Source organism: Salvelinus sp. IW2-2015, linkage group LG19, assembly GCF_002910315.2.
Source record: "Salvelinus sp. IW2-2015 linkage group LG19, ASM291031v2, whole genome shotgun sequence".
Classification (NCBI taxonomy): domain Eukaryota; kingdom Metazoa; phylum Chordata; class Actinopteri; order Salmoniformes; family Salmonidae; genus Salvelinus; species Salvelinus sp. IW2-2015.
This window is the reverse complement of record NC_036859.1, coordinates 22,151,397-22,173,472: the sequence shown is the minus strand read 5'-3', so window position 1 is coordinate 22,173,472 and position 22,076 is coordinate 22,151,397. Positions and strand designations below refer to the sequence as shown.

At 41.0% G+C, this 22,076-nt stretch overlaps 1 protein-coding gene across 2 annotated transcripts; it reads right to left on the bottom strand.

Moving 5' to 3' along the window:
- Window positions 1–943: 943 nt before the first annotated feature.
- Window positions 944–20,661, bottom strand: LOC111979515 (kinesin-like protein KIF2C). 2 transcript variants are annotated; one of them, XM_024010109.2, is made up of 21 exons: window positions 20,514–20,661; window positions 19,595–19,689; window positions 19,237–19,320; window positions 19,069–19,117; window positions 14,637–14,765; window positions 14,302–14,394; window positions 13,983–14,083; window positions 10,217–10,312; window positions 10,067–10,121; window positions 9,798–9,960; window positions 9,590–9,680; window positions 9,443–9,506; window positions 9,103–9,194; window positions 8,764–8,906; window positions 8,174–8,378; window positions 6,997–7,107; window positions 5,272–5,339; window positions 5,089–5,182; window positions 4,075–4,158; window positions 1,453–1,546; window positions 944–1,321 (listed from the first exon to the last, which is right to left on the bottom strand). In XM_024010109.2, the coding sequence occupies exons 1-21, from the start codon at window positions 20,572–20,574 to the stop codon at window positions 1,245–1,247; spliced, it is 2,049 nt and encodes a 682-aa protein (XP_023865877.1). In that variant the 5' UTR covers window positions 20,575–20,661; the 3' UTR covers window positions 944–1,244. The 2 variants fall into 2 exon arrangements, with proteins under 2 accessions (XP_023865877.1, XP_023865878.1); XM_024010110.2 differs by lacking the exon at window positions 14,637–14,765.
- Between the last annotated feature and the right edge of the window lie 1,415 nt (window positions 20,662–22,076).

Sequence of the window (22,076 nt, the reverse complement as noted above, 5' to 3'; positions counted from 1 at the left end):
TGGGAGTGCTGTTTCTGATCTCTATTTTATAGTAAAAAGGGAGCTGCCAAATGACCGAGGCAAGCAGGTGAAAAGGGCGCAAAGAAATGGGAAATTTAATTCTGAAACTAGTGTAGTGTTGCAACATAACACTAGATGGACATCAAGAATGAGGCTGATAATAGATATGGCCATGAGCCATAGTTGATGTGGTTACGTGCGGTCCGGGTAACAAATTATTTTCTATCAACAAAAAAACTAACTCAAAAAGCAGAGCAGCATGTCATCACGAATAAGGAAAGAATAACCAAAAACCGACGTGCTCTTGTTAACCATTATTGAGATGCCGAGTTCAAAGAAAAGTTTACGCTTGTGGTATACAAGGCCATTGGAAAGTGTTTCGCATTGCGCTTGCCTGTGAAAATGAGCAGACAGACTGCTGGTTGGGGGAGGGTTGGTTGGGAGAAGGGAGGAGAATACCACCCAGTGAGATGGGGGCTGGGGTTGTGCTCATAGGAAACAGTTGTGCTGACTACAAGGCCTCACACCATGCAGTAGGGCCACCCAGTTGCAGGCAGAATTTGTTTATTTTTATCCTTTGGGGAAAATTGTTCAGTGTGAGCTGTTTATTAGGGCTTTGATTTGTCATGTATCAACTTTTGCTTGCAGGGTGTGTGTATACACAAGATGGACTTGTGTATAGTGGAGGTTTGGGGTCAAGAAGGAGAAAAGGGGCGAAAAGCCCCCGCACTGAGTGCTAGGCAGAGGTGCATGGGTCATCCTCCAGCTGCCTCTTGATGTCATGGGGCTAGAATGCAGCTCAGGGGTAAGCATGTGTACAAACACAGGGAAACACATTTAAAATACTTTAACAAAATAAACATTAGAACACAAGCATCAGGCAAATGGTTGGTTGGTAAATGCAACAAAATAACATTACCTTAAGGATGACATAACAATAGAATTCATAAAAAAAACTTTAATCAAATCATTTTAAAACAGGACAAAATTCCATTTTGTATACAAATACATTGAAAACATGAATTGTTAACATTCTTTCATGGACATCTATGGTGTGTAGTGAGAGGCTTTAAATGTTAGAGGTAATGTTTTATTTCTTTTGCTATTAATTAAAGTTATCAGAAATGAATTTATGTCCAATTGAACCCTTGCACAATAGTAACTGCATGATAAAACATTCACAACTCAATGGTACTTTTAATAGCACCATATTTCCAAGTGAACAAGTCGAGTGGCTGTCCCTCTCAGCAATAACCTGAATTGGGGGTCATCCTTGCCAGTCGCTCGCCATCGATGGCATATTGCAATGCCAGGACTGTGTCTGTCAAGAGTAAACCAAGGCCACAAAGTTATAACATCTAGAGGGCACACTTGGGATCAACATTGGCTTTAGATATCAGGTTAGGCAAATGGAACTAGAAAAGTAACTGGTTACTCAACACATTCACATACCCAGTAATTTTCTTGCGTAGTCCACAATATCTGTCACCCCAGCCTCAATGTCATATGATGGCATCTCCATTGGCTTGAGAAAATCACTGGCCCTCTGGACAACACATAAGAAAACAAAGACATATGGAACTTACTCATGCAATACAAAGTCATTTGATGTGTCAAATCTTTGATTATATTTCAATCTAAGCCAAAATTGGTGCAGTTACAGGTTCAGAATGTTTAAAGCTGCCCACTCAAGAAAAAAACTTCAAACTGTAACCAGTGCCTGCAACCTGGTTCAGGTTGTCAGTCAACCTAACAGGGTTTAAAAACAGCACAGGAATGAAATCATCAACATGTATTGATCACATCTTTACTAATGCTGCAGAAATTAGCTTTAAAGCAGTATCCAAATCCATGATGTAGTGATCACAACATAGTAGCCATATCTAGGAAAACCAAAGTTCCAAAGGTTGGGCCTAATGTAGCGTATAAGAGGTCATACAAGAAGTTTTGTCGTGATTCATATGTAGATGTAAAGAATATTTGCTGGTCTGTGGTGTGTAATGAGAAGCAACCAGACGCTGAACTTGACATTTATGAAATTGCTTATTCCAGTTACTAATAAGCACGCACCCATTAAGAAAATGACTGAAACTGTTAAATCCCCTTGGATTGATGAGGAATTTTAAAAATTGTATGGTTGAGAGGGATGAGGCAAAAGGTATGGCAAATAACTCTGGCAGCCCAACTGATTGGCAAACGTACTGCAAATTAAGAAATCATGTGACTAAATAAAAACTATACTATGAAGCGAAAATAAATTATATAGAAGAATGATAGTAAAAAATCTTTGGAGCACCTTAGAAAGACATTTTGGGAAAAAAAGGCAAATCCATTCCATCATTCATTGAATCAAATGGCTCATTGGTCACAAAACCCACTGGATGAAAAATTACTGAGGATAATAGAGGATGATATTGCCACATCTTCAATTTAAGCCTACTACAAAGTGTTTGCCCGCAGGCCTGGAGGGAAGCAATGGTCATTCCCCTACCCAAGAATAGTAAAGCCCCCTTTACTGGCTCAAATAGCCAACCAATCAGCCTGTTACTAACACTTAGTAAACTTCTGGGAAAAATGGTGTTTGACCAGATATAATGCTATTTCACAGTAAACAAATTGCCAGACTTTCAGCACGCTTATAGGGAAGGACACGCAACAAGCACAGCACTTACAGAAATGACTGATTGGCTTCAGTGCAGCTTTTGACATTATCGATCATAGTCTGCTGCTGGAAAAACATATGTGTTATGGCTTTACATCCCCTGCTATAATGTGGATAAAGAGTTACTTGTCTAACAGAACACAGAGGGTGTTCTTTAATGGAAGCCTCTCAAACATAATCAGGAATTCTCCAGGGTAGCTGTTTAGGCCTCTTAATGTTCCAATCTTTACTAACGACATGCTTTAAGTAAAGCCAGTGTATCTATGTATGCGGATGACTCAACACTAAACGCGTCAGCTACTACAGCGACTGAAATGACCGCAACACTTAAAGACCTGCAGTTAGTTTCAGAATGGGTAGCAAGGAATAAATTAGTCCTAAATATTTCCAAACTAAAAATCTTGTATTGAATCATGTGGAAATTGAGCAAGTTGAGTTGACTACACTGCTTGGAGTAACCCTGGATTGTAAACTGTCCTGGTCAAAACATATTGATACAACAGTAACTAAGATGGGAAGAAGTCTGTCCATAATAAAGCGCTGCTGTGCCTTCTTAACAACGCTATCAACAAGGCAGGTCCTACAGGCCCTAGTTTTGTAGCACCTGGACTACTGTTCAGTCGTGTGGTCAGGTGCCACAAAGAGGGACTTGGGAAAATTGCAGTTGGCTCAGAACAAGGCAGCACGGCTGGCCCTTAAGTTCACGCAGAGCTAACATTAATGGCATGCATGTCAATCTCTCATGGCTCAAAGTGGAAGAGAGATTGACTTCATCATTACTTGTTTTTGTAAGATGTGTTGACAAGCTGAATGTACCGAGCTGTCTGTTTAAACTACTAGCACACAACTCAGACACCCATGCATACCCCACAACAACGGGGGACTGTGAAGAGACACACACAAAAAGGTACAGACGCATGCATTGTGATATTGTTGCATTAAACATTTTGTATTGTAGATATGTAGTGGTTTAATGTTGTATGATGTACTATTTTAGCTTTTGTTTTATATGTAATGTAAGTGGTTTAATATGTTTGGACCCCAGGAAGAGTAGCTGCTGCCTTGGCAGTAGCTAATGGGGATCCCTAATAAATACAAAACGGAAATTTCACATTCTCAACTTCATATTCATCTGCAGCACAATGTGAAAATGGCGCGTTGCTTTTTTTGTCAAAAAAAGATAAGCGTTTCCAATGACAACCATTTAGTAGGCAATACTTACTCTCCATTGGTTAAAATCACAATGCACACCAGTGATGACATTGGAAAAACATATCTTTTTTTACTACAAACATAGAAATGCACCATTTTCACATACATTGATGTTGGGGTGGTGCTAGAGATGATGAATATGAAGTAGAACAATTGTGTAATTTCCCTTTAAGACGAGGTGAGAAAAAAGACAGGTATACCGTCAACTCCTCATGCACTAACTCCTCCAGCTCAGACACCTGGGAGATGGCCTCATACATGTCGGTCATGGGCACAATGGAGTCCTGCAAACAAGACTGCGAGTTAATATTCTTGAACACATCACTAATGTCCACTTGATACTATGTCAGACTAAAGACCAGGAAGTATCTAGTATCATCTCTTTAAAAAGTACATTTTCTTGTGACAAGCAACTTAATAGGATGTATCTGAAATGGCACCCCACTTCCTAGTCAGGGTCTAAAATTAACAAACGCCACTGCAAAATGCAGGTAAAATTTGGCATTGGTGGGTAAGGTGGTCAGGGCTCCACTGTGTGAGCACTTCACTCGCTTTTGTGAATAAAAACAACATCACATTTATAGTCAAATAAATGCTGCAGTAGCTGTATTCAAAGTATATCTGCAGTTGTGTGTCATAGCTGATCAAATAAAATCGCACAAAGCCAAAATACGAATCCTATAGCCTATCCCACCTCGCACTGCAACACTGCCTGGGGGCCGTGGGCATGTTTAGAGCTGCGCAGAGGCATAAAAGCTGAAAACGTACTTGAAATGAAAGTCTACTGAACTGAGACTTTGTATTGTGTTTCCTGGCTATTTAAAATAGTTTCGTTCACAAGCGAGGTTGTTTTTCAACTGCTAGGGAAGAGAAGACAACGCTGCTCCTAATCAGACAATCTCACAGGCACAAACATGTCTAACCATGGTAACCTCCCAACCTTAAAGGAGCAGGTGAACAGTTGTCTCATCTTTGATATTTTGGTTAAGAGTCACATCACAAAAAATATGAAATGAAAACAATATACAACATTACTTCTTAGTAGTAATATATTTGTTTTAGAAACATTACAAAGCATCCTCGTCCGTTTGTGTTTTGTAGGTGTCATTTTAGTTGCATTTTATTGAGTGGTGAGTCGATGTTTTAAACTACCTGCCAGTGGCTGGTGGACCAAAAAGTACTATTTTATCACAGCCAAGGTATTTTGATCTCACCTCCTCTGAGGAGCTGTTCTCCACTTCCATCTCATCAATCTTCTTGGGAAGATCAGCATCATTCACCCTGGATGTCCCATTCAGTTCCTTTGCTCTATGACAAGGACCAAAATACATAAGAAACATTTACCACTGAAAATCAATAACAAGATACTTACTATCCATTCATGGGTTTGAGTGTACCTGTCTGCATAGCGTAGTGTGTTGAGAGTGTAATCGCATGAGGCCATTCCAGGAGACACCATAGCAATCTGGAACATAAGAAAACATTACAGCCGATATTAAGTTACAGGAACAAAGTGGAAGAGAAATTCAGCAGGTCGGACGTGGCAGGGGCTCCTAACGATCACAGATTACAAAAAGAATGCCAGCCACGTCACGGACACCAACGCCACCCTACCGGATGAGCTAGACACTCTTTTCCCCACGCTTTGAGCACAATGATGACTAAGACGACAAGGAGAGTGCCTGAGGACAACGAGGGCTACATATTTACGGGCTTCACAGAGGATGTGTAAGTCATTCAAACGTGTTAACCCTCGCAAAGCTGCCAGCACAGGCAGCATCCCTATCCGCACCCTCAGAGCATTTACAGACTAGCTGGCTGTTGTGTTTTTGGACATTTTCAATCTCTCTAACTCAGGCCGCTATCCCCACCTGCTTCAAGATGTCCACTATCATCCCCGTGCCCAAGAAAGGGAAAGTAACTGAATGACTAGCGACCCGTAGCACTCACTTCCATCATGAAGTGCTTCAAGAGGCTAGTTAAGACCACGTCACCTCTTCCCTCCCCAATTCGCCAACCACCCGACAGATTCACTGACAATGCAAATGCCATTGCACTGCACACTGCCCTAACCCACCTGGACAAAAGGAATGAATATGTGAGGATTCTGTTCGACTACAGCTCGGCATTCAATACCATAGTGCCCTCTTAAGTTTCCCACAAAGCTCACAGCCCTGAGACAGAACTCCTCCCTATGCAACTGGGTCCTGGACTTCCTGACGTGCCACTCCCAGGTGGTGAAGGTAGTCAACATTCTCTCTTCGACACTGATCCTTAACACGGGTGTCCCACAAGGTGCAACCTTAGTCCCCTCCTGTACACCCACGACTGAGTGGCCTCACACAGTTCCAACTCCATCAAGTTAGCTGACAACCCGACAGTAGTAGGCCTGATTACCAACAGCGACAACACTGCCTACAGGGAGGATGTGAGTACTCTGACGGCGTGGTGCCAGGTAAACAATATCTACTCAACATCAGAAAAACAAACAGGAGTCGATTGTGGACAAGAGAAACAAGGCTAGGCACTCCCCCTTCCTCATCAATGGAGCCACCATGGAGACTATCAAAAATGTGTACGCCGAGGAACTTGACATCTCCGAGGAGCTGAAATGGTCAAACCACACAGACACCGTGGTGAAGGCAAGACTCGTCAATCTCAGGATGCTGGGGGGAAAAATGTGGCCTGTCTCCATGGGCCCTCGCAGTGTTCTACAGGAGCACCATCGAGAGCATACTGTCGGGCTGCATCACACTGGTACGGCAACTCCACCGGCGCGGACTGCAAGGTGCTACAGAGGATAGTATGCTCAACCGAACGCACCCTTGGGTGCACACTGCCTACCCTCCAGGACACCTGCAACGCCATGGGGGGGGGGGGGCAAAAAGATCATCAGGGACCCCAGCCACGGCCTGTTCCCATCACTTAGATGTGGACAGTATAGGAGCATCATGGCAAAAAGTGTAAGACTGGCCAATAGCTTGTACCCCCAAATCAGACTGCTGTGAATAAACACCACTAGTCAGCTACCTACTCCCCATAACCATTAGTAGCTAATAATAAGCCATTTTTCAGATTGTGCCTCTAAAACTAAAGCTCAAAGAGGAGGAGTTAAGCCTTACCATGCATGTCCTGGAGTTCTCTCCGATGAAGGAGTCTCGGAGCACCTGTGTCAGCTTGCTCATCCTGAAGGGTATGTGGTGGCTGTCCATCCCCAAGGAGCGAATACATTCCTACAGGGAGAGGGAGAAAGTAGGGTTTGAACCAGCATTTTGCAAACTAGGGGTCGCGACCCCCCACAAGAGAAACGGAAATTTAAAAAAAAATAAAGCTTTGTCCATAGAACCAGGGTTACGTTAGTAACCTCTGGTAGCCACTAGATGCGGTTGTAATAAACAGTGATTTTCTTCCTACAAAATGTGGCTCTATCCTTTGAACAGCTTAAACTACAAAGTATTATGACCCCCACCACTGAAAGACACGACTCTCAGGAACACGTAGGAGTCTGCTTTTTCCTTCCACAATGCCCACAAGCCAAAGGATTCATGAGATCAGAGTGGACAAGACCAGGCACTAAATCAGACAGGGTAAAAAAAAATATATATATATATTTTCTACACATTATTGCCTGACGATCCCAATACCTTTCTGATGCATTTCAGTCACTTCAAACCATACCTCCTTCAGATTGAAATACTGTCAAAAGTACTGTCAGACTGATTTGTAATAGAATAATAGCACCAATTTAAAAAAGTAAACGTTGATTACTTTATTTATTATTATACATTCATTGATTGATTGAGATATATAAATAAAATGGGGTCGCGGGCCCAAAAAGTTTGGAAACCCCTGGCTTAGAATGAGTGAGGAGCTGCAGCTCACAGCTCTAAACTTAGTTACATTTAGAAAGAAACCCCCTGCAGAATAAGCTGCTCAGTGTATATTCTCAAATAATAATTTTATTTTGAAGTCACAAGATATTTTTACATTGATAATCTTGACATTGCCTACACATTTATGAGGGCTTTTGCTGTATATACAGGTGGTATGCAGGTGGTTCATACCTGCTATATGATCATGGTCATATTCACTAGGCACAAAACAGAAGAAAACAGACTGCAACAGAGGGACTAACTGAACATGTCCAATTAGAAACACCTGCTCCCATTTTCTGTTGCAAAACATTTTGCTACGGTGTGTACACAAATGAATACATCTCAGGTAAAAGGATTTCTAATGAGTGAAAAATAGAAGAACAGTGGGCTAGTAGTTGTAGTAGTAGACAGTAGATGTATTCACCTTCAGAGCCAGCAGGCTGCGGTTGATCTCGGCCGTCTCTACCAGGGTCTGTCTGTCGTTGCTGCTGACGTCTGTGCCCCTCTCGTTCCCCGCCAGGTCCACCAGGGAGAACTTCCCGTGCAGCTGGTTTCTCCTCCGCAGGATCACCTGCAGGATGGCGTGGGAGCGAGACGAGTTGGCGTTGGCGGACGTCTGGCCGGACGTCCTGCGAAAGATGCAGCAAATCATCGTCACAAATAAATCACTACACACTTACTTTAGTTGCTAACACATTAAAATAAGTTGCATCCTGAAGGACTCTATAGGGCTTTAGTATGCTAAAGTTAGATGAGATATTCCTATTTGTCAAAATACAAAACAGGAACGGAAGACAACACACATGCTAGACAGAGCGAGGGAAAACCAGGGGTCTGTTCAGGAGGGCGCAATGTTCCAGAACATTCAGGTGGAAATGTGTAGTGTTGACAAGATATGATTGTGCGTCAAGAAGAATAGGGAATCCTGTCAGCTCTATTCATTCCATGTATATCTAACATTTTGAATGTTTCACCTCACTGAACATACTCCGGGTGGAGTCAAAACATATGTACCTGCATGCACTGCCCATCTCAATCATCTTGATGACGTCTTCCGCACACGACACGTACATCTCCTGCAGGCCGACCACCTGGACCTGTTGTTTCTCATCCTCTAGCACTCGCAGCTTGGCCTTCTTGTTCAGCAGATCAAACACCTGCATATGGGAAGCCAAGTGTGTTAGTAGTGCTCTGGTCAAAAGTAGTTCACTATATGGGTTGCCATTTGGGACACAGCCTTAGTCATATCTAAAATGAGTCTAAACATTTGTTCCAATTATGATGGATTCTCCACCAACAACAAAACCAAATCCCCAAGCTGCTTGAGGAGTACTACGAGCGCTTCCTTCTCACCTTGCCATTGTAGATCTCAAAAAAGGTCACATAGGGGCACAGGTCCTGACTGGAATATCTCCTCTGCTTCAGAAGGGTGAACACATCCTGAGCTAAACAACAAGTAAAAGGAACAAGGAGTTACAAGACACTGAAAGACATCATGGAAGTATGGCCTAAGTAAAGGTCATGTATAACATTTACGTACACAAAAAAACCATCTAAAATGTGAAGTGGAAAGATCTATTCTTTAGTAGTGACCTCAGAAATATCTATCAAAATATTTCCAGAAAACAATCAAAAAGGATAACTAAGCCAATATTTTAATGTTGATGCTGATAGAAAGTAGTCAATCATTTACCTGCCAAGGCATAGATCCCTTTGGAACTGTTCTGGCTCTTCCCTGAAAAGTCTCCTCCCATTGTCTGAATAGGGTAAAAGATGGGCACAAATTTTACATGAGAAAAAATTGCTAGTGTCAACCTGACAGGTAAAGGGAAAGACTTACGTGAGTTTTACCACTTCCAGTTTGGCCGTAAGCAAAACAGGTTGCCATTCCTCCGTCGAAGATGGTCTGGACAAGAGGCTTGGCGGTAAACCTATCATTAAGAAATACAAGTATGTGATTGTCTTGCAAAAACAAGCAATGTTGATACACCCAACAAACTTCATAACGAGAACATACATGCAAACGGTATTTGAACAGAACGTGATACCTGTACACCAAGTCATTGGTGGATGACTCGTCAAAGGAGTAGTCAAAATGGAAGACCTGGTTGTCAAGGTATTTGGTCAGGTCCACTTTCTGCTTGGGTTCATGAACAAGCAGCGTTCCATTACCAGGGATAGTCACCACATCAATTTCTTTCTTGGTCACCTCTAAGACAATCACACATAGAAACTCAACATTAGAATGGACCAAAGATGCAGCGTGATGATACAAGGAGTGAGTTAAAACGTACTTATTTCAGACAATTAAGCATACCTTTATTGTTGAGAGGACGCTTGCGAACACACACACAAATTCTATGAGCTTCAACCTGTTGACCAAAAATAATAATTTAAGATACATTCTCTAATATAAGCAATAATTATAAATGACCTTCCACATTTCAACACCTGTTCTTCATCTTACCGTATCCGATGGAGATAAAGGAAATACTTCCAAGGTCTCTCTGAAGTCTTCAATCATCTGGTAAAACTGCTTGTTCGGTCGGTTTGTGTCTCCAAACTACAGGAAGCAGAACTACATGTTTAAGAAAAGTGATAAACTGGTGTGTCTGTAGTATTTAAAAAATATTTTAGTAAATGCTTTCACTAGTTTAACACCGATGTGGAAAACTGATGTCAAAGCTGACGTGCATACCTATTTAATGTAGGCATATGATGTAATGACACCACGTAAAATTTTGCGCAACACAGCTTTCCTAACCTAGCCCACAATGTCTGATGTGTGCATCGAGCAGCCAACAAGTCGAGCAGTCATTTGAAAGAGTAAGAACATTTAAGCGAGACAACTCAAAGGCGAAATCCATTAACCAAGATAATGGAATTCATTGCCCTTGACAATCAACCGTTCTCGGTCATGAGTGATATTGGCTTTCGCGACTGGTCGAGCACCGGTACACACTAGGAGGAGGGAGGTGGTGAGTGTGGTGTCAGGAAAACAACCTCTCGCTCAACGTCCAAAAAATTAAAAGGAGATGATCACGGACTTCAGGAAAACGCAGAGCGAGCACCCCCCATCCACATTGAAAGAAAAGCAGAGGAGAAGGTGGAAAGTTAAGTTCCTCAGCATACACATCACAGACAAATTGAAATGGTCCACCCACACAGACAGTGTGGTGAAGAAGGCGCAACAGCACCTCTTCAACCTCAGAAGGCTGAAGAAATTTGGCTTGTCACCCAGAACCCTGAAACTTTTATAGATGCACAATCGAGAGCATCCTGTCAGGCTGTATCACCGCCTGGTAATACAACTGCATTGACTCATATCACATGTATATACTGTATTATACTGTATTATATACCATCTATTGCACCTTGCCTATGCCGCTCGGCCATCCATATACATATTTTCATTCACCCCTTTAGATTTGTGTGTATTAGGCAGTTGTTGGGGATTGTTAGATTACCTGTTAGATATTACTGCACTGTCGGAACTAGAAGGACAAGCATTTCGCTACACTCGCATTAACATCTGCTAACCATGTGTATGTGACAAATAAAAATTGATTCGACTACCAAGTGTGCTATTTTTCCAGATGTTTTCCTACTGGAGTAACACAGTAATTGCGTCACTGCTATTAGCTTCACACCATATGGAACGCCGTTTGGGTCTTTGCGTGTCAAAAAATATACACGTCAAATAACACAGTTCTATTATTGAATGTTGTGTGTTCTGAATTGGCACGTGCAAGCCAAGCGCCACCACTACTATCAGTAGCACTGTCAAAGCTGTACAAAGCCTTCAAACAAGCAAATACCGGCCACGAATGATGTGTTTACAACACTGTGTTGGTAATAAAGCATTATTTGCTCGACTGCAACTTCTGGGGTAGCTAGCTAGCTTTAGCTCGGTACCTAGCTAGCACCAATACAACCAGCCTGAAAACAATGACCAGTAGAAACTGCAGTCATTTTCATTATTCTTAGCAATGATTTAGGAATCCTTGTGAGTAAGTATTAGCTAGGTAGCCACTTGTCTGCCTATTGAAATTGAACTTCAGTTCATGAAAATATATAGCTAGCCAGCTACTTAACCCGATTGCCCAAAGCTAATGTTATAAGCAGCCAGCTAGCTTCACCTGGCTAGTGAGGCTCAACCAGACCGTGTTGTATAGCTAGCCACAATAAGGATTAGGCACAATAGTTTCGTTTGCGGTTTGTCTTCAAAATAAAAAAGTACCTATTTGAAAGTGATGCAGAAGGTTACAATTGGTGGAATCATGCCATATTTAGACTAGATAATGTTAAACAAGGTTTGAATGTGAAGCAATGAAATGGGGTATCAGTCTACTCAGTGACACCCACAGAACACTAATGTGAAGAGTTTACACAAATATTAGCGTTGTAGCTCTTATCCCGGGACTGTGACTGTGTGAAATCACCTCCCCAGTCAGCCTATTGTGTGTATTGACATTCATATTGCACTGTACAGCTTTACCCAAGGATTGGGGATCAATGAAATGAGGTATCAGTCTAGTCCATACCCAATATATTTTTTCCCAACGTACTCCTGAGTTATCAGGCTCCAAAACATCCATGCAGTATTGTTTTTCCTCTGGAATAGTGTTCAATACACAAAGGTTGACAATAAATGTGGCTCCATTCACAGTTGTTTCAGAGTCCCGCAATAAGAACTACGACGCTACTGTTCTCTGGGTGTCACGGAGTAGACTGATACCCCAGGTCATTATTACACAATCCATAGGTAAGGATGTACAGTGAAATAAGAATGCCCCCAATGCAATTCAAAAGTATAATACCCCAGTGGGCGGCAGGTAGTCTAGTGGTTAAAGCGTTGTGCCAGTAACCGAATGGTTGCTAGATCGAATCCACGAGCTGACAAGGTAAAGAACTGTCGTGCTGCCCCTGAACAAGGCAGTTAACCCACTGTTCCTAGGCCGTCATTGTAAATAAGAATTAGTGCTTAACTGACTGGCCTCGTTAAATACATATATATTTTTTTAAATGTCATTGATCCACAATCCATAAGTAAGGCTGTACAGTGAAATAAGTATGCCCCCAATGCAAATCCAAAGTATAATACAACCAGCGTGATTTCAGATTTGTCAAATTAACAATTTGTCTTTTGCTGATTTTATACAACATTCCAACCTCGTTTAGCACAATCTATTCAATTATGGCATAATTATACTATTTGTATTCATTTGCATCACTGTCTCTGACATACTTTTATTTTGAAGGCTAACCGCAAAGTCCACATTGTGGCTAATTCTTATTGTGGGTAGCTTCACATAGATGGGTCTGACCACCATTAATCAAATAAGAAATCTTATAAATTAGGGTTATTTTAGATGATACCTAGCTATATAGTTAGCTAGCTAACTATCGCTACTGAAACAGATTGTCGTTTTGCTATGTTTGAGGAAGAACATTGTTTGCATCCATGAGCTAGCTAGCTTTCTTTTTTTGACTAGCACTGATGGTGCGCGAGACAACTTTACCAGCATCATAGCATACGTATCGATGAATGATGTGACATGAAATGTGTAGTCAATGTGTAATAACCACGTAAAAAAATGTATGAACGTGTTAAATTAGTATGTGATGTGCAGTCATATTCTGGACAAAACATTGTTGGTTGAGAATGTAACAGCACAGCAAGTATGTGAAAGAAATAGGTCTTGATGATGCTTTACTGGTAATGGGGACATATGTAAATGCCAACAAAATAACTTTTTGGTCAGTGTGGTGTGTGTGTAACCTTTATTTAACTAGGCAAGTCAGTTAATAACAATTTCTTATTTACGGAGGACGCTGGGCCAATTGTGAGCCGCCCTATGGGACTCCCAATCACGGCCGGATGTGATACAGCCTGGATTCGAACCAGGGACTGTAGTGACGCCTCTTGCACTGAGATGCAGTGCTTTAGACCTCTGTGTCCATGTGCGTGTGTGTTAACTATTTAACTGTACTAGAATGCTTAAAAAAGCCGCCAATTTCTTGTTATTTGAAAGAAAGAAAAAACGGTATCTGTTTTTTGGCAAGAAAGATTTCGGATATCGTTAAAAAATGTAATGTCGGTGCATCTCTAATAGAAATGAATTGCAGGAATTGACAGTAAGTTAGCTATAGACCTGCTGGGTCTGCATCTTCACGAAAGCTAATTTCCACAGGACAATAGTACCATGTAAACATTATACAATGTCTCATACCTTTCCCTTCTTGGGCACCATGTCAGAACTCTTGACTGCATGGGACAATCTTTTGTTCACTGGTTTGCTCATGTCTGTGGGTACCACGGATCTCCGTTTGTCTGAAAGAGAGAAGATATCAAATGTGATGAATGATGCTCACGAAAATAGCGGGGCATCTCAGAGTCTAGAATCATGTCCCCCAGTCCATTTAATGTCCATTTAATTGTGATCTATAAGGCAAAACTAAATCGTAGATCAGCACTCCTCTAAAACTATTTATGAATACATGTCCAGAGCGATAAACAGTGATGTGTGACTCAAAGTTCCTAAAGCTCACTTGAGGTGACTAAGACACTCTTAGTCTCGTTGACTGGTGGCAGGACAACAGTCTGTCTCTGATCGTTCCTCTTCCGCTCTCGGTTGGGCACACCTGGAAAATGAAGCATGTTGAATATCAAGAAGACAGAGGGGGAAAAAATTGAGGGTAATGGAATTCATTATTTGAATGAAAGTAAGAAACATAGCCTGAGCACGAGTCGGTTTGTGTCATGCCAACTCCCTGTCACTCGACAATGACAGCAATGGAGTTGGCAAGAGCACAAACAGATCTGGGGGCAGCATATAAGGGATAGGCAAGAAATCAGAAAGCACAAAATGAGAAGCAACCCCCACCAGAAGCTTTGAGGACAGAGGTTGGATACTCTGAAGACAGGAAGTCTTGTTTAGTCTTAGCAGGTTCAGAGACTGGAGCAGGGGCCCGGAACAAGCATGTCTGCCGTATGGACTTTCTAGGAAGTGGAACTGAGTAGAAGAGTACAGTTAGCCTAACACCTTAACCACTACAGTTGAATTAAGTAGTCTTGGTATGATTAATAACTCTTGTTCATCATCCTTCTGATTTTTTTTATTTCACCTTTATTTAACCAGGTAGGCAAGTTGAGAACAAGTTCTCATTTACAATTGCGATCTGGCCAAGATAAAGCAAAGCAGTTCGACACATACAACACTGAGTTACACATGTAGTAAAACAAACATACAGTCAATAATACAGTAGAAAAATAAGTCTACATACAATGTGAGCAAATGAGGTGAGATAAGGGAGGTAAAGACAAAAAAAAGGCCATGGTGGCGAAGTAAATACAATATAGCAAGTAAAAAACACTGGAATCGTAGATTTGCAGTGGAAGAATGTGCAAAGTAGAGATAGAAATAATGCGGTGGAAAGGAGCAAAATAAATTAATAAATACAGTAGGGGGAGAGGTAGTTGTTTGGGCTAATTTATAGATGGGCTATGTACAGGTGCAGTAATCTGTGAGCTGCTCTGACAGCTGGTGCTTAAAGCTAGTGAGGGAGATAAGTGTTTCCAGTTTCAGAGATTTTTGTAGTTCGTTCCAGTCATTGGCAGCAGAGAACTGGAAGGAGAGGCGGCCAAAGGAAGAATTGGTTTTGGGGGTGACCAGAGATATACCTGCTGGAGCGCGTGCTACAAGTGGGTGCTGCTATGGTGACCAGCGAGCCGAGATAACTCTTTACCTGTACTTTACTTAGCAGGGTCTTGTAGATGACCTGGAGCCAGTGGGTTTGGCGACGAGTATGAAGCGAGGGCCAGCCAACGAGAGTGTACAGGTCGCAGTGGTGGGTAGTATATGGTGCTTTGGTGACAAAACGGTTGGCACTGTGATAGACTGCATCCAATTTATTGAGTAGGGTATTGGAGGCTATTTTGTAAATGACGTCGCCGAAGTCGAGGATCGGTAGGATGGTCAGTTTTACTAAGGTATGTTTGGCAGCATGAGTGAAGGATGCTTTGTTGCGAAATAGGAAGCCAATTCTAGATCTAACTTTGGATTGGAGATGTTTGATGTGAGTCTGGAAGGAGAGTTTACAGTCTAACCAGACACCTAGGTATTTGTAGTTGTCCACATATTCTAAGTCAGAACCGTCCAGAGTACTAGGCCAGTAGTGTAAAGTACTTTAAAACTCCTTATGGCTGCAATCCCGTTAACGGGATCGATATGACAACAGCCAGTGAAAGTGCAGGGCGCCAAATTCAAACAGAAATCTCATAATTAAAATTCCTCAAGCATACAAGTATTTCACACCATTTTAAGAGTCACAAAAAGCAGAAAGAGATAAAAATGAATCACTAACCTTTGATGATCTTCATAGGACTTCAAAGTTAATATTTATATCCAAAAACCTCAGTTTACATTGGCGCCATGTTCAGAAATGCCTCCAAAATATCCGGAGAAATTGCAGAGCCACATCAAATAACAGAAATACTCATCATAAACTTTGATGAAAGACACATGTTTTACATAGAATTAAAGATAAACTTGTTCTTAATGCAACCACTGTGTCAGATTCCAAAAAAGCTTTACGGCAAAAGCACAATATTCAATAATCTGAGAACAGCGTTCAGCCACAAAAGGAAGCCATAGAGTTACCCGCCAAATTGTGGAGTCAACAAAAGTCATAAATAGCATTATAAATCTTCACTTACCTTTGCTGATCTTCGTCGGAATGCACTCCCAGGACTCCCACAAGAATTGTTAGTTTTGTTCGGTAATGTCCATCATTTATGTTCAAATAGCTATTTTTGTTAGCGTGTTTGGTAAACAAATCCAAAGTCACGAAGCGTGTTCACTAAAAGCAGACAAAATGTCAAAAAGTTCTGTAACAGTCAGTAGAAACATGTCAAACGATGTATTGAATCAATCTTTAGGATATTTTTTACGTAAATCTTCAATAATGTTCCAAACGGAGAATTCCATTGTCTTCAGAAAAGCGATGGAACAGAGCTCCCTCATGTGAACGCGCATGGTCAGCTCATGGCAGACCTTACTCATTCCCGTCTCCTTCGGCCCCACTTCACAGTAGAAGCATCAGACAAGGTTCTAAAGACTGTTGACATCTAGTGGAAGCCGTAGGAAGTGCAAACGGACCCATATCCCATGGTGTATTCGATAGGCGATGAGTTGAAAACTTACAAACCTCAGATTTCCCACTTCCTGTTTGGATTTTTTTCTCAGGTTTTTGCCTACCATATGAGTTTTTGTTATACTCACAGACATCATTCAAACAGTTTTAGAAACTTCAGAGTGTTTTCTATCCAATACTAATAATAATATGCATATATTAGCAACTGGGACTGAGGAGCAGGCAGTTTACACTGGGCACCTTTTCATCCAAGCTACTCAATACTGCCCCTGCAGCCATAAGAAGTTACGGTATCTTTACTTTTACTCAAGTATGACGATTGGGTACTTTTTCCACCACTGCACTAGACACTAAACCATATAAATATCATGATTTCAATGTAGGCCTAGTAAACAGCTGGCCAGTTCCTTTTCCACTACTACTTCTCAATGTGTTCAATTTTAGCTGGACGAATCAGGCATGCCATACGCCATGGTCAAACTCATTCCATGGAGAGCCAAGTGTCCGCGAATTTTCGATCCACCCTTGTACTTGATTGATGAATTAAGGTCACTAATTCCTCTAGTAAGGATCTCCCCTCTGTTGAACAAATTGAGTTTGTGTTACCTTAGATTTTAAACTGTCACAGTCAAAATATATACATTCAATGGTTGTAAAGATGTGGAGAGGTCTGTTCATAAGAAAGAGATGCTCAACTTTGACACCACACTTCAAAAAGCAAGTCCTGCAGGCTCTAGTTGTCTTATCTCGATTATTGTCCAGTCATGTGGTGAAAAGAAAATACCTAGTTAAGCTGCAGCTAGCCCAGAACAGAGTGGCACGTCTTGCTCTTCATTGTAATCAGAAGGCTAATATAAATACTATGCAGGCCAGTCTCCCTTGGTTAAGAGTTGAGGAGCGTGACTGCATCACTTCTTTATAAAAGAAACATGTGGAAAATTCAAAATTGTTTACAGTGAACTTATACACAGCTCTGACACACATACATGCCACCAGGGGTCTTTTCAGTCCCCAAATCCAGAACAAATTCAAGAAAGCGTACAGTATTATATAGAGCCATTATTGCATGGAACTCCCATCTCATATTGCTCAAATGAACAGCAAACCTGGTTTAAAAATACTTTTTTCTTTTTCTTTTTACAAAATACCTCATGGCACAATGCCTCTCCCCTAGATAGTGTGTAGGTATGGATATGTAGACAATGTGTGCCATTTTTAAATGTATGTAGTTCTGTACTTGAGCTGTTCTTGTCTAATAATGTTCTGTATTAAGTCATATTTCATGTGGACACATGTAAGAGTAGCTGCTGCTTTCGCAACAATGAGGATCCTAAAACAACCTCACCTGGTTGTCGAGGTCTTAATTGAAAGGTAAAAACCCGCAGACACTCGGCCCTCTGTGGAATGCATTGAACTAGAAAGAGTGCTAGTACCCTTAACAAAACTGCTTAGGGTCACTTTACTGTACAAATACACGGAGTATACCAAACATCAGGAACACCTTCCTAATATTGAGTTGCACCCCACCTGTTGCCCTCAGAACAGCCTCAATTCATTGGGGCATGGACTCTACAAGGTGTTGAAAGCGTTCCGCAGGGATGCTGTCCCATGTTGACTCCAATGCTTCCCACAGTTGTGTCAAGTTGGCTGGATACCCTTCGGGTGGTGGACCATTCTTGAAAAACCCAGCAGGGTTGCAGTTCTTGACACAAACTGGTGCGCCTGGCACCTACTACCATACCCAGTTCAAAGGCACTTAAATCTTTTGTCTTGCCCATTTACCCTCTGAATATCCATAATTAACCATCTCACACACACCACTAAAACAGGGGTAGGCAACTGGATTCAGCCACAGGCTGATTTTTGTCAGGGCGAATGGTGGGGTGCCGGAACATAATTACAGTAATTAGTTCACTGCAAATTGTCCGCAACTAAGCCCAAAAAGATATTTGAAAAGAACAATAATTTCATACCTTTCATACAGACACAATCACGTCTCTTTTTTTATTCATGGGAATACTTGAACAGATTTCATAAATTAACAGATTTTCATCAACTAAACTCATTTTTTGCTGAATTCGCAGTATTTTCTACCCCCCCCCCCCCCCAGAAAAAAAACTTGTTCTAACTAAGCATAATAACTTCTCAAGACAAGTCACTTACGATTGGAAGGAGCAGGGATCCTGGATGAACGGAGACGGCTTTCATATTTCTGGAGAAAATAAAATCACACACGTAAGCAACATTGTTCCTGACTTTAGGACCATCAACTTTCAAATGTAATACACTTTGAACCTCAAGTTCCTAGGCCCACCCCTAGAGTATGCTTACCTTCTCTGGAGGAGCAGGTGTAGTAGCGGATTTCATGTGCTCAAAAAGCTCTTCATTCAGGGACCATAATTCATTCATTTCGAGCTAAAAGACAGGAATAGCAGCAGTATGTCAACAAACATCAGTTTCTTTATAAAAAATAAAAACTTGCAGCAAATAGCATAGCGCTTACATGAATCCAAACGTATTACATGTCACTCAAACTAGTATAAAAGGGGATATTTCACTCAAAGAAACATGTTAGTATTTTGTTCATTAGTCCACTGTTGATATGGTCCCAAAAATGCATCAGTCAAGATTAAAAGCACTAAGTTAATTGTTCTCTGTAACATAGACAAGGCACTCTTGAACCACTTACCTCCTTTCCCCTGCATACAGATTTCTCAAACCATTCAACCTTTACAATAGATGTTGTGGAATCAACAGTTTTGACGTTTGCAGGATGCACTCGCCCTATAAAACACATTCAGCCATCAGTCACTTTACACCACCTGTTAGCAAGTTCACACCAATGCCTAGCTGACTAAACTCCACCGGGGAAGAAGTTGGTGGAGTTCATTTGAAACTTCCTTCACCGTAGAGTTTAGTCAAAGTGCAATGCCCTGCCTGGACCAACGTTAGTTACTCCACTGTAACGGTAGTCAACCATTTCTACAAAAGGGTAACGTTAGCTAACTAACGTTATACTATTAAAAGAAACAATCAACGGATGACTTCATCATTATCCTATCCAACTAACCTTAGCTAAGTCAACTACTGTACCTAGCTAAATTTACTAAAGTATTTAGCCATCTTGTTTCTTTGTAACTACAATAACTAACGTTAACTATTTAAAGTCAGTAGGTAACGTTACCTGGAATAATGACAGACTAATAGCTAGTTACTGTAAATCAACAACCACACAGGTAACGACGTTAGCTATTCGCAGTTAACGTTGTGTTGAGTAAATTCGGCTAACGCGTTAGCTGTGTTCAACTCATTCACCTGTACAGTAACTGACTTACAAACACAAAAAATTTTTTAGCTACTGTAGCTAATATAACAAATAACAGCCAAATGCATAACTTACGTTAATGTTTGCTAACTAAGAAGCAAAATCATGTGGGAGGCAAATCTAACTTACTAACGCTAGCTAACCACCTTAACGTAACGTGTATATTTGGTTGTATTGCGGGCACATTTGAAAAAGAGACCTAGCCAATGTTAGGTCTCAATATGTCTTTCCTAGTCAAATAAAAAGGTAACATTATAATAAAAATGTTAGCTACACAGCTTACCGTCGCTTCTTTGGATGTTGACTGAAAGCCCAACAAGAAGGTTCGCCATAGTTGAATCCATGTTAATTCGTGTAAGCAGTTGACATATGTTGAAAAGTTATCAAACGCCAGTCAACCGCCAAAGATTTGAAAGTCGTCTCACGCCAGCGGAAGTAGAAAAAGGCGATGCTCATTGGTCGTGGGCAAGGATGTTTAGCTTTAGGCTTGTTTGCCTACTTCGATAATTTGAAAAACAAGCAAATATAAAACTTTAAAAAGACACCCATGTCATATGCACATGAGTAAAACCATATAGGATAACACGCAATAAAGTCTAGGACGTATTTCCTTTGTGGTCCTCTTGTGACAAGATGGCTCGGCAAGATTGGCAACACGGTTGTAACGTAAACGTCGTCATGGCTAAAAGGACTCCAGCTTTTGTCAAATTAATGTCAGATTTGAATTTTCGTAGCAGGTCAGGAGAATTTACGCAGCACTGTCAGGTTAGGATAAATAACATAGCAGGTTGAGATGATTAGATTAAGGTTAGCCAAAATGCAAAAAAACTAAAACTTTTGACTTTAATTTGACCAAAGCTGTATCCCTTCTAGCCATAAAAACAAATAGAAGAAAAACATTTCATTATTGCAGGTGTCGTATCCATTTGAATAAGTATGTGGTAGTCTTTTATTTTGTATCTTTAATAGAAACCATTCACTTGAACTAATGTCGTTTTTCACATATTGCTTGCATTTCCCATTTTAAATATGGGTGTATGATGCAATGACATGCATAACCACAGTGTGGCAGTAGCTAGCTACCACCTTGGAACATCTAGCTGCCGGCCAGCTACATGGCATGTTTTTTTAAACCTCTGAAATGACCAATGAATGTATACAGTGTTATCCGCCACTTCTCACAATGGTGCATTGTGCTCGTTTAGGAAAGTTATATTCAAGGACTTGTACATAGGTAAGATCCAGTGTTGTATTCGGTGCATGTGACAAATAAAATGTGATTTAATTTGAATCAGTCTTGGAAGATCATGTAATGATTCATCAGCATTCAACATAACATAAAAACACCACCTAATTTCTTTTGAGATTTTAGGATGGTTAGCTGAATAGTCCACAAAAAGTATCATCCGCCCAAAACTGCCAAATACTTGTATTAATGTAGGCTAAACTGTCCGGCGAATGTCCCACAATAACATCCTGTTGTCCTGCATTTTGGTATTTTAAATGTGGTCACCCTAATATATTATGACTCTCAAATCAAATTCAACAATTTGTTACTGTGACTCATGTTATTTAGTGTAATCAATGATTTGAGCTTGAAACCTTCCACCATTTATTTCGATGCCCAGCCTTCCCCCCAAGATGTTCCTGGGACCTGACTGAGGACATCATTACCTTGATTTGTGTGGATGGAGGATAAGTGACACAATTTTACGGGAAGAGCAATAGTTACTTTATCTGCCATTTAACCCAGCTTGTGGGAAAATACAGTCATTGGACAATTTGGTAAAAAACTGTAACAGTTTGCTCTTTCATTTGTAGGGGGCTTTGAAAAGGCTAAATGAGT